The sequence below is a fragment of the Lygodium microphyllum genome, chromosome 11 (genome assembly GCF_053477565.2).
Source record: "Lygodium microphyllum isolate KBCC chromosome 11, Lygodium_microphyllum_v1.1.10, whole genome shotgun sequence".
Lineage (NCBI taxonomy): Eukaryota > Viridiplantae > Streptophyta > Polypodiopsida > Schizaeales > Lygodiaceae > Lygodium > Lygodium microphyllum.
In genome coordinates, this window is record NC_141145.1 from 96,816,129 (window position 1) to 96,843,379 (window position 27,251).

Sequence of the window (27,251 nt, forward strand, 5' to 3'; positions counted from 1 at the left end):
CCTTTTCCACTCGAGGTCACGATGTTTGGGTGGTGCGCCGTCTTTCTCGTTTCCGGCGACCATGGGCGAAGCCAGAAGAGAGAACGAAGCAGCAGAAGCAGTCAACTACGATGGTGGCCTTGTGAACACAGCGCATGCCGCCATGGAGATGCCTGACGACGTCTCGCAGTACATTATTGCTCTTCTCTCTGTAAGCCTTCGTCTTCCAAACGCCGGTTTTTTATTACGACGTTGTCCTTGTAATGCAGTATTGCGATCAAAATGATAGAATTGTTGATTGATTATCAAGTTTGTACTTCTGCAATAATCTGTTGCGACTCAACTTCGAATCATAAGTAGACTCTGTGCTGGAATAACCAGGTGTAGTCTCTGATGGGATTGGGGAGAAATTGTGTCAAATTTTCCTCTTGCATCAAATCAATATAACAGAGTCCCTTGCTGGAAGATGATTTAAGTTGCTGGAAGATGAGTTAAGTTGCTTTTGGTCCGTATGAATGTTGTTGGACCATTCGATTGGTAGAAGCAACAATTGGTGTGTGTAAAGAGCAGGGATGTAGTCAACCTGAGCTGATGACTCACACTTACTGGTATAACCGACAGATCTGGATGGAGCTAGTTGTCAAGGATATGCCCTCACCTCTATACAGGGCACATAAAAGGCTTCGGTTGTGAGTGCATCAGAACATTGATGGAAATGGCTGAGTGCCCATTGCTCTCCATTGCATCAATATTCTGCAAGAAGAGAATACAAAGGACTATTTCAGCCACCTTGGATAGCAGACTCTGCCAATGATCTCTGGCACAGTTCTGGCCCATAGGCAAAGGTGGATCAGAGACTTCTACAAGCTAAGCCCTCTCAAACAACGGCTTGCTTTTTTGGAATGTCCTACTGCTGCCTTGCGAATTGGAAATGCTGTACAACAACGTGGGGCAAACAAGGAAAAGATGCTCTCTGATGTGGACTTGTCTAAATCTTGTTATTTGCTGGATTGCTGATCTCTCCAAGACTTTCCTTGGGAAGGTTTTTGGGCAATTAGTTGAAGGCTGCTGCATCTCTAATCAAGTTAATTGCAAACCTAGAAAGAGGGCAAATATGGTAATAAACCGAGAAAGAAGATGAATACTGCAATAAACAATCCAATAGATTATGTTCCAGCTGTGACCTCCACACGTCACAAGCAGCAGCCTGAATCGACATAGACAGATTCTAAAATCTGTCTTTCTTTTCTGTGCACTCTCTTGCTGCCCCTTTGTTTTCATCACATTATTCCTTCAAGTTCTATGTATACAGGTGCTTATTTATCATATTTTAGACTCCATTTTCATTTTTTTGGCTTCAGCAAGTTATTGTGGCTCTTGCCTTTGAGATTGGATACTTGTGCTCATTTATTTTCTTGCGTGCATTTCTAGACTCTATGGAATTCTAGAGCCTTTGTGACATCGTGATTTTCAAAGCTATTGTCTGTAATGGTTACATTTAAGATCATCAAACCAATATCTAGCGACAGCCTTGTTACTTGTGGCTTGCATAGATCTCAATATGGTCTGTTTCACTAGTGCACTCTCTTGCTGCCCCTTTGTTTTCATCACATTATTCCTTCAAGTTCTATGTATACAGGTGCTTATTTATCATATTTTAGACTCCATTTTCATTTTTTTGGCTTCAGCAAGTTATTGTGGCTCTTGCCTTTGAGATTGGATATTTGTGCTCATTTATTTTCTTGCGTGCATTTCTAGACTCTATGGAATTCTAGAGCCTTTGTGACATCGTGATTTTCAAAGCTATTGTCTGTAATGGTTACATTTAAGATCATCAAACCAATATCTAGCGACAGCCTTGTTACTTGTGGCTTGCATAGATCTCAATATGGTCTGTTTCACTAGTGTTTCCTACTTATTCATGGAGGGCTACTGCTGGTTAGAGTGCAGAGCCATTTCTTACAGTAGGACATTAATGCAAGAGTTTTCCACAAAATGTGTGAGGGGCGCTCTCTCCTTGACCATACAAAGCGAGTTCTCCAAACACATAAGGGTTTAAGGGGATGGACAAGGTTGTTTACAAGAAGGCTTGGCATATGGACAAGTCAAGTGACTTGTGCCCATAGGTGAAAGCTTATAAAAGGTGGCTGGGTAGAAGTTGAAATTTCTAGTGATGTTCAGTTTGAACATTTTGAAAAGAGTGTATACTTTAGACTGCATGGCATGCAAGGGGTTACATCTCTCTGCTTTTCTCAGTTAGTTGTTCGAATGTGAAGGTATTTTCAGTGCTGCAGAATATAAGAAATATATAGGCGCATGCTACAGCATACATACAATCACTGTTATTCTTTGAAACAAAACATCAAAAGCTTTGGGATTATGTTTTCCATGTTGACTGTAATAGCACGCTGAAGACTTCTAACCATTTGATCCCAATTTGCAGGTTTGGGACATCTGTTCCCTCAGCTCTTGCTCTCGCCACTGGCATACATTATGCTCCTCCAACTTTGTATGGTACATTCTATACACCCAAAGATGGTGCTCACAGATAACTCCAGGCAGAAACAGAGATCGTGATCTATTGAAAATCAAAAGTGCTATGTTACCATGTGGGGACAAGGCTTCTTCTAAGGTTTTTTCTTTCTTAGATCAATAATGAGAATGTTTGAGCTTGTTCGATGTTATGATTTCACTATCATATTCTTAATAAACATGCATGGATGTTGATCATGTTTGTGTGGTGCTTGTGTATGCAATGTTTGGCTAGCATGAATTAATTGTTTGGATGCGCCACACATGAATCGAGAACTAAATTATGGCAGCTCATGAAAAAGAACGATCGGGCTTGAGAATTGAGCTGGTTCCATAAGGCTATTGAATCCAATATAGACCCAATCTATAGATCCACTAGGGGATAGGGAGCAAGGAGGGTAATGAAATCCCAAAGATTTGGCCATATGTATTAGTTGATGACACTAGAGAAGTGGCTTTTGATGGTACCTAATGCCAATTTGATGGTCAAAGATGGCGCAGAGACACTCGGGAATGGAAGTTGCCTAGCCAATTTAATTATTGGCCAATCATATTTTTTTTTGGATACCGAAATAATTATTATATTAATTTTCAGTATTTTAAGACTGAAAATTAATATTTAATTATGAATAATGTTGAAAAAACCATTTGGGAAGATTGTTACTTGTCTAAAGTGCCCATGCAAGACTAAAAACGTCTTTAGAGGCTGGAGAGAGGCATTTTAGTGCATCTAGCTTGCAAGAGAGAGGGAGGAGATGCTATTAGTCTGATTTGCAGCCATTGGAGGACCTTTTGAGGCAGCCAAGGGCAGGAGAATGCCAATCAATTGGAGGTGACAGCATCTACAGGCTGTTGAGATAGGACAATAGCAGTAAATGATTGATTTTCTTCAGTTCTTTGCATCTATAAGCTGTTGAGGCAGGGTAGAAGCAGTAAATGACCGATTTTTTTCAATTCTTCGCGAATAAAGTCTGAATTTTCTCTCTCCTCAACATTCTCTCTCATCTCCCAGTCTTGCTCCAAAGATTACAACATTGAGATCACCAGAGGCTGAGAAATTTTAGATTTCTCTACTATAAACCCTAATTTATAGCAGAAATTAGAGTTTAGTAGCAGCTTGTGGAAGTATGCAAGAAATTGAAAGCTCCAAGACTTGGATTCAACAAGGCTGAAGCTGTTTTCAGCCAAATTCAAGTGGAGAGACCAGCAAATCAATGAATTTGGGGCATTTTTCATCTCTATCAAGGCGGGTGAAGGCCAATTGACTGGCCGAATCAAGGGGCAAATCGGATTGAAGACTTGCTGGTCATTTTGGACAGGAAGGGAAATTGGAATACCGAAAGGAATTTGGAGAATTTTATTATACATCAGCTTCTTCTTCAATTAAGTTAAAGAAATACCGAAAGGGGTGCCACTTTTGGAGCCAATAGGGTATCCATTGTCCAAGATTATTTTGCATTTCTCAGTTTTGTAATAAATGTTATGGCTATAACTAAGTTGTAATCAGGGAATTACCACCCATCTATGGAAGGAAGGTTGATTTCATAGTTCCATTTCTAGGATATTACTCAATCCCTTGATTTGGTGGGATTGAGGCACCTAATTGCAAGCCAAAGCTTTATGCTAGTGCTGATTTTTACTCTTAGCTAAGAAATCATAGCAATATGTCTTCATACAGTGAGATGGACTCAAGTAGTGATGATATTTCTCAGTATGAACATTCATATGGGAATGAAGGAAATGCAATGCTTGACCTTAGACACAACTCAAACCATGGATAGTAAGCTGTAAATATTACTGTTGGGCAAGATGCACGGCCTTCAGGGCATAAAGAGGCTGATGACCAGCAAAGTGAAGAGGAATTTGATGACCAGTTTAAGAATCAGATGAGGACAGTAGCAAATCTCTTTGTTGAATTGGTAAAGGATCCTCAATTTATCCGATTTTTGAATGCTTTGAAGAAAAACAACAAAGACAAGAAGAAAAAGACGTATTCTATACCTTCGGGATAGCTAGAGATTCACCGAGGATAATGCCAAACCCTTCATTTGAAGCTCCCAAAGATGCTAATGAAACAAAACAATTGGCTCCTACGGAGCAAGGAATGCAAATGCAAGGCTATATCAGAAGTGCTAATCCAATGGATTTTGGATAGTCGAGCATGCATGCTATGATGGGGCAGCGAGGATATTTTGGTGGAAGCATGATTTTTCATGCTATGGTTGGACAAGGATCATATACGAGAATGTATGGCACAAATCCCTATGGTATGCAGCAACCAATGCCTATGTGTGCAAGGCCCAATGTATTCGAGTATGGCTGGAAATATGCAAAACCCTATGTATGGTAGCATTGGCTTGATGTTTGGGCACAAAGTAGGATGTTTGACACTGCATCTGCACCCCTGAATGCTTATCGGGCTCAAGGAATAAATACTGGTCATGCAAATGCTTTGTTTGGCATTGGTTTTGAATGTAAATTTGGCAAATATACCCTTTTTGTAGCAACCAGTGTATGACAACTTGACACCCAAAGGGGCAGCAAAAGACTATGATGAGGGTGAAAAAGCAAGTTTGAGTCATTTAGTGGTGCACAAGATAGACTGAAAGCTTTGACTTTCATTCAATAGTTTGATGCAGCCTATTTGGGGGGGAACTTGAGCGAGTCCTCGAAGATTCGAAAGGTAGTCACTTTCTTGAAAGAAAATGCATTACAATGGTGGTTCACTCTTTTGATGCAAGGTAGAGCACCATCAACATGGGTACAATTCAAGCAAATGTTTGCATCTAATTGGTTGACAAGTACCTTTGAGGTGGGCATCATGACAGCTTGGAATAAGTTGGATCTTAAGAAATGCAAGAATTTGGAGCAATATAATAAGAAATTTTAGGATGCATTGTTGCCTATTACTTCTTATCGCCCCGTATCCCTTCATGAGCAAGTGAAAAAATATGTTTGTGGTCTCCCTAAAGGGATCATGGATTTTTGCATTAAATCCTATGTGCCTAGTATGTCTCAGCTCATAGAGATTGCTACCACAGCTATGCTTTGCTGCATGGGAAGGATTCAAGCCTCCTAGAGAGTGGGGAGGAGCTAAATAAAAAGCTATTTAAGGCTGAGAAAATGGGTAGATTTGAAAATCAGCATGAAAAGAGGCTAAAACAACAAAGAAAGGGCTCGAAAACATTGGCATAACGTAGGGAATTGATGGCTGCAAATAAATGCTTTATTTGTGAATAGGAGGGTCACATTGCAAGGGACTGTTCCAATAGACAACAAGCTGAAAAATCAGAAAATCAAGGAGATTCTAAAGGAAAGAAGCCCAAAACATCAATGGGATTGGTACTTGGTGCTAATATTGATCAGCCCAATGATAATGCTATTGAGTTGTGTAGAGCATGGGGCAAAATTAGAAATTAGTATGCATTGATTTTCTTTGATAATGGTGCACGAACCATCTTTATCTCTGTTTATATGGCAGTTCGTCTAGGCATCAGAGAGGATGAGATGGGACCCATGGGGAAAGTTGGAATGGCATGTAAAGGCCATGCAAAGCCCATCATACCGCTCACTGGAAAGCTTCGATTGCATATATAGGGATATGTGGACAACAAAGAGCTCTTCATTGCTCCACTTGAGGGTTGTGATGTATTGCTTGATATGCCATGGTGTCACCATATGTATGCAGTGATTGATTCTCGTGAGAAAAAGATTACCATTCAACATAAGGGAAAGATACTCATACTTGATGTAAAGTTGAAAGGTGAATCTATCCCTGTTGTATCTGTAGCTGTCATTTCTAAAGTAATGAAAAATCATCTTTCAACGTACTTGGTTTTTACTAAAGATAAAGATGATAGTGAGAATGTTGTGAATATGTCTTAGTTAGAGAAGGATCGCATGTCATTTCTGAAAATGTATGCTAATTGCTTCTGTCAGTCACTTCCAGGGCAGCTATCACTTGAAAGGCCAAAAGATCATGGCATAGATCTTATCCCTGGAAGTAGCCCACCTAATAAGCCACCCTACAGAGTCAGTGCAGCCTAACAAGAGGAGATTAGTAGTCAGGTGAATGAACTGTTAGAAAATGGGCTGATTCAGCCCAGCTCATCTTCTTTTTATTCTCCAATGCTTTTGGTGTAGAAAAATAATGGTTCATGGCATGTGTGCATTGATTATTGTGCTCTGAACAAGATCATGATAAAGAATCACTTTCCAATTCCTCGGAGTGATGATGTTATGGATAGATTGCAAGGGGCAGCCATATTCAGCCGTATAGATTTGAAAAGTAGGTATCATTAGATACGCATTAGACCGAAAGATGTGCCTAAGACGGCTTTAAGGGCATCTTTTGGATTATATGAATTTCTTGTTATGCCTTTTGGACTTACGAATTCTCTTGCCACTTTTAATTGAATGATGGATTGTATCTTTAGGCCACATAGAGGATTTGTGGGCACTTTCTTTGATGACATGATTGTCAATTCAAAGAACAAGGCAGAGCATAGAAGACACTTGGACATTGTGTTCAATGAACTGTGTGAGCATAGGTTGGTTATCAATGATAAGAAAAGTGAATTCTTTTTGTATAAAATCCACTTTTTGGGGCATATTGTATTGGCTAATGGTATTTGCATGGGGACAAAGGTTGAGGCAATATGTTCATGGCTACCTTTGAGGAATGTACATGAGATCCACAGCTTCTTGGGTTCATGTTCTTACTACAGAAAGTACGTACGTGGGTTTGCTGAAATTGCATCTCCATTATATGCTTTGCAAAAGAAGGATGTGCCATTTAGATGGATAGTAGTGGAAATTTCAGCATTTAAAAAGTTGAAGGAGAAGATGACTTCAAATCTTGTATTTGTGTTGCCCGATCTAAGGAAGTCATTCGTAGTTCAATGGGATGCATGTGGTAACAACATTGGGGTTGTTCTTATGCAAGACGGCGGAGTTGTGGCTTATGAGAGCCAAATTCTCCATGGTGCAGAAAAGAATTTGTTGGTCTATGAGAAAGATCTCTTGGCTGTAATTCATTCACTGTCTACGTGGAAACATTATTTGTTGGGGGCTGATTTTACAGTGCAGATAGACCATCAAACTTTGAGATACTTTTTGACGCAGATAAAGTTGTCAAAGAAGACTTTATTTTTTAGCTTCCTAAAACATCTACAGGGAATGATAAGATATGGACTATCATTTGTAGGCTTAGCAAACAAGTCCATTTTATTCCAGTAAGGAAGAAAATAATAGTTGATCATATTGCATGATTGTTTTTTAGCACATCTTTAAGTATCATGGTATGCCAAAGTCGATCATTAGTGATCGAGACCCTCGTATGCCTAGTCTATTTTGGAAGGGGTTATTTGAGAATATGGGTACCACATTGAAATTCTCATCATCCTTCCATCCGTAGACAGATGGTTTGTCTGAGAAAGCAAATTCTGCAGTGTTAGATCTTTTGAGGTGCTATGTTTCATACCACAAAATATAGTGGGAGCAATATTTGCCCTTAGTTGAGTTTGCTTACAACAACATAGCGCATAGTTCCACGGACAAAGCTCCGTTTGAGGTGGTTTAGGGTGGCAAGAAGGTACCACCTATTCTACAAACTAAGAATAAGATCTTTGAGGCTAATCGTTATGTGGAAAACTTGGATGTAGCCTATGCAAAGATAAAATATGCACTTCAGAGATCGCAAGTAAAGTAAAAGAGGATAGTCGATTGCCACAGATGTGCTTTGCAATTTGCAGAGGGTGATTATGTATTGCTGCGTTTTGAAAGGGCAATGCTGAAAAAGATAAAAGGAAGAGGAAGATTGTATCCGAAGTTAAGTATGAGATACTGGCCCTTCCAAGTGTTGGAGAAGATCAATGATGTGGCGTATCGGTTGAAATTACCTCCACATTGGCAAATACATAGTGCCTTTCATGTCAGCCTATTGAAGCCTTTTAATGGTGATGTGCCAGAGGATATGTTTGCTGAAATTCAACTTGAGGTTGAGGAGCTGGATGAGATTTTAGCACTCGAGCAAATTTTGGCATAAAGGAAAGAAAGGTTAAAGGTAAAGTTTCTAGGAGATACTTGGTGAAATTTTAAAATTATTCACCGATGGATGCCAAATGGATAGAAGAGGATGACTTGGCAAACCATCCTCAGTTGTTGCAGCTTTATCTAAATGCCTTCTAGTTAGAGCCGACTTTAGTTGATCAATTTGGGGTCACATTTGATCAATTCTCAAATCAGCAAGTCTTCAGTTTATGATCAAATTATGCTCAATTTTCAATGATTTACATCTGGTTCCATGGACAACAACATATGTTATGGTGTCATTAATGTTTTGGCCATGGTTTATGCTTGATTGTGCTATGCTATAGCTTGGTTTTGCTATAGATGAGTTGAGCTTATGAGAAATAGATATGCCATATGATAATCTGGTAATGTTTTTGAGATTCTTTGTGAGTCTTATATTATGTTATGATTGACTGATAATTTTCAGCATGTGTTGGGCATATGGAATGGTTGAGCAATAGTGCGTAATGTTGTGTAAACTATGATGCCTTGTGAAAATTCTAGTCTACTATTTTTCTTTTGATACATCTGACAGTGCAATTATGGACGATTGCAAGGATTTTAAGGGGCAGGGCTGTCATGAGGATATGTATTTTTGAAACCTCACTTAATATGTGAAATAATTTTTAATCACATAGTAAAGTAAATATTGCACAGTTGTCACGTGCGTTGCGCTTTGCCCCCGCCATCGTACTAGCTCTCCCCCCTCTGCCTACTGCCCTGTGGCTCTCCCCTAGCTCTCCCCCCCTCCCCGTGGCATTGTTTCCTCTGCCTTCCCCCCCGCCTTCTGCTCCGCCTACTACCCCGCCTACTCCCCCCCTGTGAAGCGCTGCTCCCTAGCGCTATCCTCCCCCTAGCGTTGCCTCCGCCTCACCCAACCCCTGCCTGCTGTTCCCCCCGCCAGCTCTCCCCCACCTAGTCCCCCCGCCCTGTTTGCTCACCTGCTGTCCTGCACTAGCTTTCCCCTTGCCCTAATCCCCCCCCCTCCTCCACCTTGACCCCCGCCTCCTCAGCCCTGAATCCCTGCCTCTTCCACCTTGTAGCCCCGGCCCCACTCGATAGGCCCAACACCTGCGTTGTGCCTACCGTTTGTGAGCCATCCTTTAATGGTTTCCAGCACCTCCCCCACCATAACAAAAAGCATTTTTCCCCTCCTCGTCATCGGCCCTCTCCCCCTCCCCCCCTCCGCCCCTCCAGTTGCTCCCTCCCTCTGCAGTAACTCCCCCCCCCCCCCCCTTAGTAGCACAACAACGTAATTAGTAGGTTCTCAGAAGGGACGCGCAATGGAAACCTCTGGTCCGAGACGCCAGTGCATTTAGCGAGTGCCCCTTAGTCAAACACCTTGTGCATTGTCCTCTATGAGGAACAACTCTTAGCCGTCCGTGCCACAGAGCTGGAGCTGAAAGAAACAACGATCTTTGGTCAGGTCATAGGACACCCCTCATCTAGGGCCCAACTTCGAGATTGGCTTCACTCCACACTGCGCATTGGCACGATGCAAATCGCAGAGGCAGTTCTCATAGGTCAAGGAATCTTCATGATTCGACTCACTTGTACGGATGCAGCCCGTGAGCTAGTGGATAGCTCACCCTATGCTTCCATGAAGGGGGTCATTTACATGGTTCCTTGGTACAGTGGAGACATTCGCGCTCTATAACAAGTTTATTAGACATCCTGTCACCTCACTCTTCCCCGGACTGGTAGTGAATGATATAAAGAATATACCAAACTTTTTGGAGATTGAGACAGGCAGATACTCTTTCAAACAGCAAGTTATTGTAATTGGGCAACCAGAGCAGTGTCCCCGTTGCCATGACTTTGGGCATCAGGCAACAGATTGCGCGTGCTTCGAAGCCAAGGCAAGCAGGCTCGCAGGTGGACGTTGACGGTTTTACACGGGTCCAGAGACGACAGAGAGAGACGGCAGGGGGAGCCGCAGTCAGCCGCAGTCAGCCGCTCAGACACAGCCACGGCAGCAGGGACCAGGAGAGCGAGCGACGGCCCCCCGACAGAGCACCCCGCAGTTCCCCTTGCTCATCCCATCCGGCAGGACCACATGCCTCCACATCCACCACCCATGGAGGCAACACAGGCTACCTTACTCAAGATCCCACAGTCCCCACCTCCCCATGGCTCCTCTCCCGATCCTAACCCACAATCCCCTCTCTCTAGAGCCACCCCCCGCCCACACCCGCGTCGTACCTCTGACCATCCCACCACCCCTCGATCTTCCTCCTCCCCACCATCTCCCCCGTTGATCAGCCCCCTTGATCCCCACCCAGAACAGGTGACTCCTCCCCCCCCCCTCCCTCCGCCCATCCCTCCCCTTCCCACAAGAGATGAGGAGCCCCATACGCCGACATCCTCCACTCACCAGCAACCTAGGCCCTCCCCTCCCTACATAGCCACCAGCTCATCTGTCCCTGCCGCCCGTCACACTTTCCCGAGACAAGTGCAACTGCTACCACAGTTCTTTCGCGGTGATCCGTGGTCCTACCTGAGAGTTGTGGAGCGCAGAGAGTTCCCACTACCTTTGGAGGTGGGGATCTTTGTGGTACGCAAGTCAAGGAGTGGCAAGGTCCATTTACTAGCACCACCGGTGGATGGACCAAACTATGCTTTCTTCCTTTAGACCTCTCACACAGGAGACTGTATGATGACACAAATAGAGGAGGAGGTGAAGAGTTAGGTGGTACACCACATCTCCTAGTGGATGGGAGAAGGAAGACTAGCACTCTTTTCCTAGTAGTGGCCAGGTTGCATGATGGACATTAACTGGTGGGCTGGTGTCGAGGTCCCACATTTGACCATCATCTTTCGAGCCCCTCCACAGTGGAGAGCACCGACGGATGTAATCGAGTGGCCCTTGGCACAAGCGGCCCATTTCTACCAGTATACAGTCATGCCTCTCAGCCTGGCTAATAGATGCTTTGGTAGTACCACCTTGAGCGTCTATCACCCCCATGGTCTGCCGTCGCCTGAGGGCCACCATGGGAGAATGGAGTTCACCATCAAGGCCTACAGCAAAGCGTATCTGCATGCCCCATAGCTCTTCTTCTTCATTAGCATCTTCCACACCGAATAAATGCTTGTTCGGTCACACAGGTTTCCCTATGAGTTTACATTTTGCATCTTGAAATGTGAATAGCCTCCACTACAGTGGGGCACGTGGGTCTAGGAAGTTGATTGTTCAGCAGGAGTTGCAGCCTGCCCTAGCCAGACAAATCGACATCTTACTTCTGCAGGAGCACAAGCTCACCCCTACCCAGGCCCATCAGGTAGTAAGGTACTCCCAGGCAGTTCACACACTTAATAGGAGAACGCCATTGGTGCCCATGGCAGGAGTGGAGGCGTATGCACCTCTATTGGCCTGAGCCTCACCGCCTGTATATGTGACCACTGGACAATTGTGGCAAGGAGGGTTCTATGGATCAAATTGGATATTAGGGACTCGTGCCTTGGAGTCCTCAATGTCTATGCCCCTATTGAGGTTAGGACACGCAACAGGTTCTAGATGGAGATCACCTCAAGACTCCCAGAGGTGGACTCCTGGATTGTTAGAGGAGACTTCAACAACCTGAAGGCCTTAGAGGACCAGTAGGGCAGAGGCAGGAACTACCAGGGTATGGTTGGGGAGGAATAGGAGGCATGGGAAGTCTTCCTCCTCGTAGTAGGAGCACATGATGCTTGGAGAGACCTAGCTTTTCATAGGAGGAAGAGGTTGCAGGACTTCTCTTGGGGATATAGGCGGCTGGGCGGAGTTTTGTTGGTGTGTGGGAGAGTGGGGATGCTCTCGCGGAGGCCAGGTAGGGTAGTTGGCCAGCACCACTTTTTTTTATCACTGCCCGGTTCTCCTGACACTTGATGCCCTAGCTTCAACCTTGGACACACGATCCTATCGGATCCCTGACTTGGTCTATAGAAGGGAGGAGGTGAAGAGGCAGATTGAGTAGCTCTGGACTAGGGAGTGGGACAGGAGGGACCGGATCGCAGAGGAGGTTGCAAAGGTCCTAGCCGAGTGCAATCATTTTCCTTGCATTTGGTTTTATTTGTTACTTGTAGAATCCGCTATTGGAGTAAAAAAACAATCTAAAAAAAAGTTTAGCTAAATTTCTAAATCGAGCAGGATTTGCTAGGAGGCAGCCCTACAAGCCAGGCAACAGAGCTGGGAGGAGAAGAGAGCACTCCGGCGAGACCTAGCAGCCACGCAGAGACTTCTCCAAGAGGCACCAGGGGATCCCACTCTCCACGCATAGGAGGTGCGCGCACGGCCAGCCCTTGCCACCCTTGAGAACAGGCGCTCGAAGTTTTCCTTCCGCACCTTAGCAGCCTTTTGGGCGTGGAAGGGGGACACGATATGGAGGGAGTTTTTCCATGTGCATTAGCCCCGCCTCAGGAGAGCAGATACGCAACCTCTGAGATTAGTATGGGAGGATTAGCTCTAGCCCGGATAAGGTGATGGAGATTGCCATTGACTACTACAAACACCTTTTCCAGCAGAGCAGGAGACAGTCTCAGCTAGAGGACAGCATTGTAGACAGCAAGTCTGGGACCACATCCCATCCCTTGTCACAGAGGAGATGGGACGCTCCCTCCTAGACCCCTTCACAGAGAAGGAATTAGAGGAGGCTTTCCATGCACAGGACGGGCAGAAATGCCCGAGAGAGAATGGTCTTTCTAAGGCCTTTTTCACTACTTATTGGGAGGTGGTGAAGGACCCCCTGTCAGAAGTGGAGTAGCGGTGGAAGCATAAACATGTGCTGAAATAAACTCCTGAAACACAAGACAAAAAGAGAAAAGAAAAGAACACGATACAGATGAGAACTCAGATGTATGCACGGGAAATGGAATCCATATATCTGAACACGAGACAGTCGCATACAACAGTGAGTCACTGGCTGCGTGGGCACTGGCACTGGCTCCTCTCTCCACAGAGTCTGCAGATGGTGAAGATGAAGTGACTGACTGAGGAGGAGCCACTGAGTATAAATAGGCTAAAAAAGTGGGGAGCAATAATGCTGGTCGGACAGCATTTAATGCTGGCCGACTGGTGTATAAAATGCCCCAATGGCATAAAATGCCACACCAGAAAAATACCTAAAATACCTAATAAAAATGCCCAGCCCACATCAAGCTCAGACTCACACATGAGCTGACAAATACTCTGCTAACACCCTCTCTCAGATCATGGGTGATCTGATACAATACAATAGTACAATGAAAAGGGATCAGAAACTATACAACATAGAACCACCAAGTAGAACCATGGATACCCAAGCAGTGGGTGATCAAGCCACCACCAAGGTGCCTCGGAGAGAACCTGATGTCGATGTCGATCGTACCAAACACCTGAAAATAGAGAAGATCATAGCATGTCTCTGTGTCCATCACCAATATCTCGCAGTAGCATACAAGACCATCCTGTCAAAAATGCCTCTGAACATAGGTGACCATGGAGTCCCCGCCTTCGGCCGGACCGCCAAAGTGTCCCCTCATGTGAGCTCCAGACGAAAGCCTCCCGCTCTCTGTCAGATAACCAGCTCAGCATGAACCTGGATGTCAATCCCAGCTCCAGGATTTGATTCCACCAGATTGAAGTCGATGCGTCAGGGACGTCCCTCTCTGGAACCTGTGCACCTGTATAAAAATATAGATGAGGCGCGGCTGCCCCATCTGAACACCCGCTCACACTCCCTCTCTGGCACAAGAGAGTCGTGAGGGATGACCTCATCACCACCACTAGAAAGTAGCCGAGGAAGGGGCCACCAAGCCCTTCTCGCCATCCAAAGAAGAGGATCCCTTCCGCGCCTTGGACTTCACCTTGGCCAGAGGATCGGAGTCGGAGTCTGATGAAGGAGAGGACTCATCGGTAGAGTCAGCATCCCGCTTCGTCTTCTGCTCCTCCTTCCTGGAAGCCGCTAACTTCTTGCAGTCCTTCCACAAATGTCCCTTCTTGCCACAGTGGTAACACTGGGCCTTCAACTTCTTCTTCCCGTCACCCCTCTCTGAAGCTATATAAGCCTCGCCTCCATAATGTGCCGAAAGCCGCCCCTGTAATCTCAAGGATGTCTCATGCAACTTATCATCAGGGGAAGTGCACGGAGGAGCCATATGGAGAGGAGAATAAGAGAAGTAGAGAAGAGATGGAATTTAGAGAGGAAACACAGCCAAAACACAAGCACAGACTACAGAAAATGAGAGTTCACATGCAATATAACCCAAAATCTAATCAATAGAAGACAAAATCTGCTGCAGAAAGTCAAAAAATCAGTCAGAAACTGCCAAAAACAGTAAAAACGGCCTAAAGTAACAGTCACCCAGCCACGAGAGATGCTGAAGCAGCAAAATGCAGGCTGTAAACTGGAGAAAAACAGGTAGAAAACTGTCGCCAGCAGCTGCAGATGAAAAACGCAGGCAGCAGAGGGTGAGTAGGCAGCAGAGGGTGCGGAGGCAGCAGGCGATGGCAAAACTGCAAAAAACGCAGGCTGAAAACAGCCCCAAAACAGGTCGCCTGGCTGCGACAGCAGTCGTCTGATCAGCAAGGGTACAAGACAGTCCTGAAATCAGCAAGAAACACAAATCCTGAAAACTGATACCATGTCAGAAGTGGAGCAGCGGTGGAAGCATAAACATGTGCTGAAATAAACTGCTGAAACACAAGACAAAAAGAGAAAAGAAAAGAACACGATACAGATGAGAACTCAGATGTATGCACGGGAAATGGAATCCATATATCTGAACACAAGACAGTCGCATACAACAGTGAGTCACTGGCTGCGTGGGCACTGGCACTGGCACTGGCTCCTCTCTCCACAGAGTCTGCAGATGGTGAAGATGAAGTGACTGACTGAGGAGGAGCCACTGAGTATAAATAGGCTAAAAAAGTGGGGAGCAATAATGCTGGTCGGACAGCATTTAATGCTGGCCGACTGGTGCATAAAATGCCCCAATGGCATAAAATGCCACACCACAAAAATACCTAAAATACCTAATAAAAATGCCCAGCCCACATCAAGCTCAGACTCACACATGAGCTGACAAATACTCTGCTAACACCCCCTACTATTAGCCTTTCAAGGGATTTTCAGCTCAGGACAGATGCGAGGGAGTCTATCGACAGGTCTTGTCAATCTCCTCCCCAAAGGGGGAGATCGATTGGAGCTATCCCAATGGAGACTGATCACCCTGTTATCAGTGGCCTATAAGGCACTAGCCAAGATGATCGGTAGGCGACTCCACCTCGTGCTTCCAGACATCATTCATGACACAGAGACAAGTTTTGCTCTTGGATAGGAGCATCCTAGACAATGTTTTCACCTTCTTTGAGGCGATTGAGTGGGCCCAGAACAGTGGTCAGGGATTGGTTGTACTTCTCTTGGACTTCGAGAAAGCCTTTGACAGGGTTGACTGGGACTTCTTGGAGGGCACCATGGTGAGGTTAGGCTTCTCCCAGGCATGGATCCGTGGGATCTCTGCACTTTATAGATTGACTACTAGCAAGGTTCTCATAGATGGCAAGAGGGGGGAGGAGTTTCGGCTGGAGAGATTGATCCAGTAGGGCTGTCCTCTTGCCATGTATTTGTTCCTACTTTTTGCAGAGGCGATGTCTTACTTTCTCAGGTCACGTGTGAGCAGGCTATGTGGCCTTCGACTTTCGCTAGGAGAGGAGACGGAGCTATTAGATTCAGAGTATGTAGATGATACCGCACTTTATATAGAGGACGATGAGCTGCCATTGAAGAGAGTGAGACTAGCTCTGGAGGTGTTTTGCATTGTAGCGAGAGCGAAAATCAACTGGCAAAAGTCGATTGGTTTCCTTACGAACCGGGACTCTATCATGGAGTGGGGCGTCCACTTGGGATTCAGATGGGTGTGCAGAGGGCAGACCGTCTGATACCTAGGGTAACGAGTTCCAGGTGGGACTGGACCTTACTCCTGCCTAGCAGTTTTTTCCAGTCCTCGACTCTGTGAGGCAGAAGCTAACTTGTTAGAGTACTTCCTGTCTTTTCTTAGCGGGTCGAGCCTTGGTGGTTAACCAGGTCCTCCTAGCAACGGCTCGGTAAATCGCCTCGTATTGGTGCTTTTCCTTCTCTTGTGTAGTTCAGGTTCACCGCCTAGTGCGGAATTTTCTTTGGGCCGAATTAGATGGTTCCAAGGATTCTCGGGCCAAGGTGGTGTGGGCGACCATCATCCGCCCGCATCGGTTTGATGGAGGGCTTGGGATCATAGACCTAGAGTTCCAAAGCCTAGCCCTTTTGGCCAAGCTAGTAGTCTGCAGGCTCACACTAGGAGGGCACCTGGAAGGTCCTACTGCAGGAGGCTCTCCAGTAGTGCAAACCGAGTCTTGGTGGTAACTGGAGGCTGTCCTCGAGATGGATCTTCACGATGGCCCAGTGTGAGCCTGCAGACTACTAGCTTGGCCAAAAGGGCTAGGCTTTGGAACTCTAGGTCTATAAATCCCAAGACCCTCGTGGAGCAGGAGGAGATAGATCGCCAGACGGTGATCTGGAACCCCCAAGTCAAAGATCAGGACGGGATACAGATTGGCAAGCGTCTCCACATCCAGTGGGCTGGTTGGGAGGCTGGCCCTACTCATACTATCAGGACACGGCGAGAGGTGTATAGGATGGTGGACCAGGAGGTGTTGCAGCAAGCATCACATTGTCAGAGAGGAGTTGAGTTGAGGAGAAGGGAGATTGACGCAACGATACCTCAAGAGTGGCTTGACCTCTCGATACGAGAGTCGGTAGAGCCTGGCGAGGTATGGGCCGCTAGAGCGTTTGGTCCTTGACAGAGGGCAGCAGGATGAGGAGATCTTTGTCCTTTCGTGGAGGAGGATTCGTGTGGTTGGTCTTCAAGGGAAGACCTGGCGTCTGGACCCTTGTGTGTTCTGGGAGGAGTTCCGGGAGTGGCGCCTCTGGATATGGGAGAATATGCCACTTGATGAGCTGGAGTGGAACCCTGGAGAGTGGCTATGGCCAGCCACTGCGGTCGCCAAGAAGCCATCGAGATTCTTGGAGTATACAGTCAGGATTGGCAAACATGTACTGATGCAGGAGGACACGGAATGGGCGCCTTCGCGCAGCAGATACTAGGTGGAGCACAGCATCACATATGCCTTTCGTCTGACTTTTTGGCACCGCCTATGGGACAGCTGGAGGCCAAGGAGGGTATCGTATTTCTTATGGCTTTTGGCACATGGAGGTCTGGCGATTGGGAGTTGGCTAGCCTAGATGCACCAGGATGGAGGGTATAAACGATGCATACAAGAGCTTTTGGAAACTCAAAGCATTGCCTTTGGTCGTGCGAGGCGGCATAACTCGTGTGGAGAGGAGCATGCCGTATTCTTCGCCGTCTAGCACCCAGTCTTGGATGTATCTTGTGGGAAGCTTTCTGCTAGCAGGCAGTCAACCAGGGCCATCATCTTTTGTATGAGGCCGGGATGTAGGATATGATTTTCATCATTGAGACTGGGTCTTGCACAGTGGTCGACTTGGAGGCTTTACCCAGCCTCCAGGTACTGGAGCCCATAGCAAACTGCTGAGGTATGGGAGATCGTAGGGAGTCTTACTAGATGGCACATCTGGAAGGCGCGCTACCAGAAGGTTTTTGGCGGGGAGAGCCTTTCAGTACATGCGACTTTGGCAGAGCTTTGGACCTCTATCATCCACTCCCTCTACAGTCGGTGGGACCAGGTGTAGGGTAAGTCTCGAGCTCGTCAGGAGCTCCGTTTTCACTTCTTGCGCATTTGGGGAGACCAGGACCTATTCTTCATGATGCAAGCAAGTATCCCCAGATGGTGATACATCCCCTTCTCCCCCCTCCTCCATGGCTTCTTGCCCCCATCCCCCCCAGACCGCCTTGAGAGGCTTGTATACATGATGTATTTGTGACTTCGCATCAGCTCCAGCTAGTCTGTGGAGCATGAACACTCCGTTGTAATCAGTTTTTTTGAGCAATATAATCAACCATGTTTTACTTGCAAAAAAAAGTAAATGTTGCACATGTGAGGTGTAATTGGGGTTAGAGTAAATTTACGAGCTCGAGACTCTAGGAAATCACGAAATGTCAAAGGCAAAAGTTGCTATAAGTTATGTTGCACATGTACTTGGTGGTATTTGGTGCGAGTTATTGGTCTAGGTCTTTCATTTGGCCATAAGTGTCAGTTGATGACACTAAAGAAGTGGTGTTTAATGGTGCCTAACGCCAATCTGATGGTCAAAGATAGCGCAGAGAGACTCAGGAATGGAAGTTGCCTAGTCAATTTAAGTATTGGCCAATGAGATTATTTTTCTGGGCACACCGAAATAATTATTAGATTAATGATCAATATTTAAAGATTTAAAATTAATATTTAATTATGAATAATGCTGGAAAAACCATTTGGAAAGGTTGCCACTTGTAAAAAATGCCCATGCAAGACGGAAAAACGTCTTTAGAGACTGGAGAGAGGCATTTTAATGCATTCAACCTGTAAGAGAGAGGGAGGAGATGCTGCTAGTGTGATTTGCAACCATTGGAGGATCTTTTGAGGTAGCCGGGGCAGGAGAAGACCAATCAATAGGAGGTGATAGCATCTACAGGCTGTTAAGATAGGGCAACAAAAGTAAATGACTGATTTTTTTCAGTTCTTTGCATCTACAAGCTGTTGAGGCAGGGCAGAAGCAGTAAATGACCGATTTTCTTCAATTTTTCGCGAATAAAGTCTGAATTTTCTCTCTCCTCAACATTCTCTCTCATCTCCCAGCCTTTCTACAGCCTTGCTCCAAAGATTACAACATTGAGATTACCAGAGGCTGAGAAATTTTAGATTTCTTTACTATAAACCCTATTTGTAACAGAAATTAGAGTTTAGCAGCAGCCTCGAGAAGTGTGCCAAAAAATTGGAAGCTCCAAGACTTGGATTCAACAGGGTTGAAGCTGTTTTCAGTCAAATTTAGGTGGAGGGACCAGCAAATCAATGAATTTGGGGCATTTTCCATCTCTATCAAGGCGGGTGAAGGCCAATTGACTACCCGAATCAAGGGGCAAATTGGATTGAAGACTTGCTGGTCATTTTGGACAACAAGGGGAGTTGGAATACCGAAAGGGATTTGGAGAATTCCATTGTACATCAACTTCTTCTTCAATTAAGTTAAAGAAATACCGAAAGGGGTGCCACTTTTGGAGCCAATAGGGTGTCCATTGTCCAAGATTATTTTGCATTTCTCAGTTTTGTAATAAATGTTATGGCTATAACTAAGTTGTAATCGGGGAATTACCACCCATCCATGGAAGGTTGGTTTCAGTTTATCACAACATCCAAGCTTTGTTAAGAAAGGATTAGAGGGCATGGTCTACCATTTGCATAAGGCCTTGTACAATTTAAAGCAATTGCCTTTGGCACAGTATGAGAAGATCCGTGCTTACTTGGTTACTCTTGGTTTTTGGCATTTGCAACACACTTACAAAGAGCACGGTACTTGTTTGCAAGGATAGCAATATCTATTGATCCTTATCCTATATGTAGACGACATGATATTGACTGTGTTATTGCAATGATCTTTTGATGTCACTATTCTTGGTCCCTTGCAATATGGCCTCTATATTCAATTTGTTTCAGTTCAAGGTAGACTCGTCATGCATTACTTCAAGTATGTTGGATAGTTACTCTAGCATTTTCAAATGGGAGATTACAAGTCCATCTCTACATCCTGTTGAGACAGGGCATAGATCCATACTTGAACATTCAAGGGAACCATTTGCCTCTCTTTACCAACAAGTCATTGGATACTTATTGTACTTGTGTAGTACATAGTCGATGCATAGCCTTGGCACAAAGCATTGGCAAGCAACCAAACGTATCTTTAGATATCTCAAAGGAACTTGACTCTTCTATGCTTGAGGGTCTCCTCTATTAGAGATTTATTTATCCCCTGGACAGGCATTGTTAGGCTATTGTTGTACAGTTAGTTCTGTTGGGCATAGTTACACATTTTTTTAAATTAGGTCAGACAGTTCTAGAGAGTCTATAGGCGTTTTCCAGCTTTATTGGGCAGTGGAGCAGGCACAGGATGTTGCGCAAGGTGGTAGGTGTTGTGCTGCGCAACATTGTTATTATTATTTTATTCAACGGTTGCAGTTTTGGTGCAGTCAACTAGTTTAAAATTGGCCGACCTTATTATTATATTGTTTTTTTGAATGCCTATTTATAGGCAGCCTGCTTTGGTCATCCCACTTGTCTGTTTTAGGTGGAGACAAAGATTGGCTAAAGGAGATACTTTGATAGTCCGTTTGCACATCTGCCTTCTTCATTTCAGCATTCATTTACTGCATATTTTTGCATTCTACTATCTCTTTTCTCTCCCACTTTTCTCTCATGTTCATTGTCTTTCACTCTCGTCCATACGCTTCTACATTGCTGCAGTTTGACATGGTATCAGAGCAGCGTTGACCGGTTGATTTGCTGGAGACGGCCCTTCTTTTTTGGGACAACTACTATTAAACCTACCTAATCTTCATTTATTGCATGACCTAGTTAGTAGGCCAATGCGGCCTTATTCAGACTAGGGGAGCATGTTTTCAAAATAGCATAGTACCTTTTCAAACTAGGGTGGCCATACTTCAGCCAAATGCACCAAATTAGACTAGGGTGACCTGTCTATCAACTAATTTAGGATATATTTTCTAGGTAGAAGGCATTCTTCTAGGTGGATAGGTCTATTTACTACTGCATTGCACTTTAAGATGGGTCTTTTTGACCTAAGAACCATTTATATATTCTCGGTAGTGTGAAATGTACTTTCCATCTCCTCTTGGCTAGATATTTGTGTTTATAGAAACCAGTCCTCTCTGCTTCGTGGCCAGACTTGAACGGGAGATTTCTTCAGCACAAAAGTTTTCTTTTCAGCATTTTGAGGCTGAGGCGAATAGGTGAAGAGTGGGGAAGGAGCAAATTGTTGTGTTTTGTAAGTTTTTGCTGTTCGTGAAGAAGAAAAGGCTGTGTTTTCAGCCTTTTGGAGCATATTTTGAGTTTTTATCGCCTCCGGTAGTTGAAATACACTTGGACAAGTGGAGGAAGCCCTAGCAGGCACCATGTGCAGAGTCAGAGAGGGATGCCCTTGTTTTTTTGTAGGTTATAGGAGTCAATGTCTTTTGAGATTGGCACAGTTTCAAAGTATTACGGATCATAAGATCCTTGTATTACCGGCTTCCTTAAGATCAAAAGCTCATAGGGGAGAATAATTGCATTTGGCGGGTAATGATGCTTGCCACTTGAAGTTCTATGGTTGATGGAGCTCGTAACCAAGGCTATAGACAGTTCTATAGTCCATGATACCCAAGCTTTCTATAGATGATAAAGCTAAGTTGCTCGAGGTACAGGCACATTGGGATAAACTGAATGCTTGCATCCGCTTTTTCCTCTTTTTCTCTTGTACTCCTACTATTATTGTCACATTGAACACTCGACCGTGGCTTGGGAAATATAGCTGGAGTTGGATCGAATTTATAATTGGATAACCATTATAAACTGAGTATCTTTGAAGGTCTAGATGCGGACTTTGAGTCCCAATAAGTCTTCTTCTATGTGGGAGTATGTATATCAATAAGCTTCGGCAATTGTAGATCCAGATTCGAAACTTAGAGAAGGTGATTATCTCGAAGGGCATGGCGATAACTCTTCTTTTACAGTTACCGCCCCGATTTAGTGCATTCTATTCTGCCTTGATTGCTTTAGACCGAACATATATCCTTAAGCGGAAAGAGTTGGTTTAGACCCGGTCTTAGACCAAGAGAAACAACTCAGAGGTTAGAACACTCCCAAGTCAGAGGCATTGACATGTCAGTCTTTCCAAGAGAAGGTGAAGAGCAACAACAAGAAGAAGGATAAGAAGTCCAAGCAAGATAAAACCAAGGAGTCTACTTGCCACGGTTGTGGCAAGACAACTCATTGGAAGAAGGATTGTCCCAACAAGGACAAAAAGGACACAAAGAAGGAGAAGACTACAAAGGACTCAAGAGTGGTGGTTGCTCCTTCATTGGCCTTCTTTCTCCGTTTGGAGATGATTGAGGATGTTCCTCCGACAGCTACTAATATTGTGATGTTGGCCCCATAGTCTCATGAGTGGATTGTGGATCGTGGTGCTTCCCACCATTTGATTCTTTCTTTAGATAGTATTAGCCATGTGTGTTAGATGCATGGGCAAATTCTCATAGGTGATAGCTCTTCGATCTCCATCAAAGGTAAAGGTGATATGTAGTTGATGTGTGGGCAAGGTGGTGCCCACACATCAAAGGTTCTCTATGTGTGGGGGTTAGGGTATCATCTTTTTTCAATGAGCAAGATTTATGCCATTGGCCTTACAGTCAAGTTTAATAAGGACTCTTTCCGAGTTCTTGATGGAGCTTCTCGACAAGTTCTTTGTGCAAGTCATGAGGAGAATGGAGTCTACAAGATGTGGATGTCATCAACAGAACCAGAAATAGTGCGGTATATATGAAACCAGTCTCTGCAAGGTGTCACATGAAAGGACACACCCAAATCCAAAGGCCAACATTGGGCATACATAGAGTGAGTGTCAGTCATCTATGAGACATCACATGAAGAAGTTACAAGAATATAATCTCCATCAGAGTCCTCTTTCTTCTCAAACTCAAATTGAGCTATGGCATGCTTGGTTTGGCCACCTCAACTATGAGCACCTTTGGAAAGCAGCTCGTGGTCAATTGGTGCATGGATTGCCAAAGATTGGGGTGAGCCACCCGCCATGAAGAAGCTACAAGAATATAATCTCCATCAGAGTCCTCTTTCTTCTCAAAATCAGATTGAGCTATGGCATGCTTGGTTTGGCCACCTCAACTATGAGTACCTTTGGAAGGCAGCTTGTGGTCAATTGGTGCATGGATTGCCAAAGATTGGGGTGAGCCACCCGCCATGTGCATCTTGCATTCGTGGCAAACAACGTAGAGATGCTATTCCCTGCAAGGCTTCGCGTAGGGCTAAGGAGCCCTTGGAGCTTGTTTCAACAAACTTATGTGGGCTGATGAGAATGGAGTTCCTCAAGGGGAGTTTATTCTTTATGCTAATTGTTGATGATTTTAGTAGGATGACTTGGGCGTATATCTTGGAGCTGAAGGTAGAAGCATTCTCGCACTCTAAGGATTGGTTGATTTTTCAAGAGAACAAGTCTGGCAAGAAACTCAAGACTCTGCGTTCTGACAAGGGAGGGGAGTTTGTCTCTTATGAGCTAGTGCGGTTTTGTGCAGATCATGGCATACACCAGGAATTTGCCAGCACACCTCAGGGGAATGTCATATCGGAGCAGAAGAATCGCAGTGTGATTGAAATGGCATGGACTATGATGGAGCATCGAGGCCAAAAACTTGGCTGACCTGTAAATAATGAATAAAATAATACAGGCGGCCAAATGGAATTGGACCAAGGTACATGACCCAAACCACTTATACCATTGGGCCCATCTAGAGAAGAATGCTTTCTATCGAGAGCATCTTCTCCATACTATAGATGATAGCTTTATTGTGAGATACATGGATACCCACCTTTCACATGGGATTAGTGCACTCCTCATATCAGTTAGAGATTAAGACTTGCAAGTATAGATCCATACCACCAAAGAAGCACATATGTCAGCTAGAGCCAGAGACAGAGGAGCATTACATTTTCAGCTGCCTAGGATACTATGAGATTTGAGGCTTCTTTCATTGTTTGTTCAGGATAGGTTTGGGCCACTATCAAGAGTCATGGATTACAATGATCAGCAATGCCTTGGGCTCTTCCTTCTTGAGATACGATGGCTTAGAGAGATGCTTGTCAGGAGTACAGCCCCAGGACACAAAGGACCTATCTGGAGGCAGCTTACAGATTTCTTATTGAGGGAGAACTAGGAGACCTTAGAGCAGTCCCACTGTGACCTTAATGTCACATTAAATATCACTTTAATGTCACATTTAATGTGACATTAAGGTCACACCCACTCTCAGTCCACACATGGGAGGATCATTGAGGGGACCTCGAGATTGCCACAGTCTACATCCACACAAGGGACAGTGATTGATTGAGCCATCCAGCTTGGCCGATCTAGGCGTCCTAGACCCCAACATAGAGATTGGTGGCACATGCATATGCAGATACAAGAGACCATTGCATGGGCTAGAGCTAGGCCCTATGTTGGTCCATGATACTTCTAGTTTTGGCTTTTGTACATGAGGTTTTATCACTATGGATTGTATCAGCTAAGGTTTCTCCTTTTATCACTAGCTTTTAGCTTTCTTCTACTGTTCAGTTACATTTGCTGTTCTTTTTTAGACAGTTGTACTATCACACAGATGATTGTAACTCATGGTCTCATAGGTCACTTTGGCCTTTTGCAGACGTTAATATATCTTCTCATTTCATGTGTGTGTGTGTGTGTGTGTGTGAGCTTTGCACCAAACCCAACAAGAAGCAGCCACATGGCTACTGATAGAAAAAGGAAACATGATAAAGAGTGTAGTGCACTGTCATGCACAAATGATGATCGAAGTCGTGCACCTGTGATCTCTGACTATGGAGAAGCAGGGATAACAACCCCACTGATATCATAGAAGCTATTTGTCTTTGAAATTCACTTGTCTGTTGTTTGTGCAAGTCTCCTGCTTTGACACAGTTCAAAACACACTAATCTACACGAGCAGCTTAGCACAAGAGGAGGAAGTTGCTATGGAAGCGAGGAGAAATCTGAAATAAATGCTGAGATTGACATCCAACTAGCAGGCCCAAAAGAGAACAAAACACTCCAACTATTTCACACCTGAGATGTTGCAGAAAAGGGCCCAAAATCTGTCGTATTTCTGAATCATATTGGTGTATGAAGACACAATCCAGTGTCAGGTAGGTCATAAAAAAGGTTAATAAAGAGTAGAAAAATAGATCATACTCCTAAAGTCCTTTGTTACAAGGTAAGGCAGTGATGCCTCATAGTTTATTCTGCTCCAGCATTGCTATGTTGAGCTTGCTTTGTTCAACTCCAGCCATGCTGTTGAACCATGTAGCGCTGTTTACCCTTGAGTAATATAATTAGTCACTCTTTTTCTTCAAAAAGTAGCAGATCCTAATTCTGATAGTGTTTCCTTTGTCTATATGTAACATGTAATGTTTGTGATATTTGTGGGAATGAATACCATTACTTGAGAGTAAATCACCTGAGTATTCATGCAGGCTTGGCGTGCTGAATACATTTTTACACACAAGAGAATGGCCAGTGGTGCTTCATCTGTGGTTGAGTATGTAAAAGCACGGGCCTGTTATGATTCTGTTGAAGTTGCAGAATATCAGAAGGCCATGGCCCTTCTTTGCTCAATGGGTTTGGAGTTCCAAGACGTGCAAATGTTTATGTTAACTCCAAAGCATAGTGTTTTGGTGAACCTTCTTGGGCTGCATTATTGCCTCACCAAGTTGAAAATTCCGGTATGCAAGAGTCTGCTCGTTTCCTATTGTTCCGCAGTTGTTTGCATGCAACCCAACTGTTATTTGACTTAGGAGGCCACATGCTTTCTTAAAGCAAAATGTACAGTTAAGAGTTGAATTGAAAGCTGATTTATCCATGAATCATGTATTGTGGATACCATAATGTACCTGATACCATAATGAATCATGAACTCCTCAAGAACCAGCTGCTGTGCTGCTAGGAACAATGCTTCTTAAAAAAATTTATTTGGTTTTGTGAATCAAGATTTTGTAGTTAACATCCTCAGAGAGTCTGTTCTTGCATCACGTTATTCATCAAGTTATACTGGTCCTTTATCCAAGTCTTATTGATCTCAGAGACACCAAGCTTTGAGAGAACCTTCTATCTGAAGTTATACCTTTCAAGATTATTTTGTTCCTTTATGGCTCTTGCAACTGTCTCAATTAATCCAAATGTATACTACAGTCTTGCTAAGTTTGTGTCTGAGTGCTGTTCATTGTAGCTGGATTTACTGCTTTGGATAACCACCAATCTGAATTTAAGTGTTAATGTACGCCCAAAATCTCACTAAGTTCTTCAAAAAGTTAGGATGTTACTCTACATCGTGAGAGAGAGAATGCCTGAAGAAGGTGCTGAAGATGTGGATAATATTTTAAGCTAATGAATGTAGTGGCTGACTTGATTTTTGCAGGGTAAGGCTGCAAGAGAGGCACTTAATCAAAACAAGGTTGGTGGCAGAAAGGTGTACTTAAGATGGTGGAGCCTTGGGGGTTGGACCAATGGATTCCGCAGGCATGATGAAATGCACATGCGTGTAGCTTCATTGAGCAGTTTAACTGAATTCCAATGGGGTTACTTCCTTGATGTGATTGACCGAGGTATCTTACATGAAGTCTTGCGTGTTCAGATATCAGCTGATTTTGAATCGAGTGCCTGGGTAGCTAGGAGCATGCACTCTCAGCGGTGAATTTATTTGTGGTGCTCGGCAGGCCCTTGTACAAATTTCTTGTTACATACAGAAGCATACATTTCTCACTGAAACTAGTGTAAATTAATGATTTACAGAGAACACCTTTCACAATTATATTGATTCCAAAGTACTTCCAACGATATCTTGGAGGTGGTTGAAACGTGCAATACCTTATTGTGCTCTAACCCATCACCACCTAATCTTGTAATTTGAACTTTGAACTTGAAATGACCTTTGAATTTTGAAAGCTA

The 27,251-nt window shown here is 44.3% G+C and overlaps 1 protein-coding gene across 1 annotated transcript; it reads left to right on the forward strand.

Annotated features, from left to right (window-relative positions):
* LOC148029125 (F-box-like protein) lies at positions 1-27,251 on the forward strand. Its single transcript, XM_087687880.1, has 4 exons — positions 1-190; positions 2,423-2,611; positions 25,781-26,029; positions 26,722-27,251. Exons 1-4 carry the CDS (start codon positions 62-64, stop codon positions 26,995-26,997), a joined length of 843 nt encoding a protein of 280 aa, XP_087544006.1. The 5' UTR covers positions 1-61; the 3' UTR covers positions 26,998-27,251.

Excerpts from the sequence above, each read along its gene's own strand:
- LOC148029125 (XM_087687880.1), top strand. The coding sequence starts at position 62 with ATGGGCGAAGCCAGAAGAGAGAACGAAGCAGCAGAAGCAGTCAACTAC. Across the intron at positions 2,612-25,780 it reads GGGACAAGGCTTCTTCTAAG|GCTTGGCGTGCTGAATACAT; the intron begins GTTTTTTCTTTC and ends GTATTCATGCAG. Across the intron at positions 26,030-26,721 it reads TCACCAAGTTGAAAATTCCG|GGTAAGGCTGCAAGAGAGGC; the intron begins GTATGCAAGAGT and ends TGATTTTTGCAG.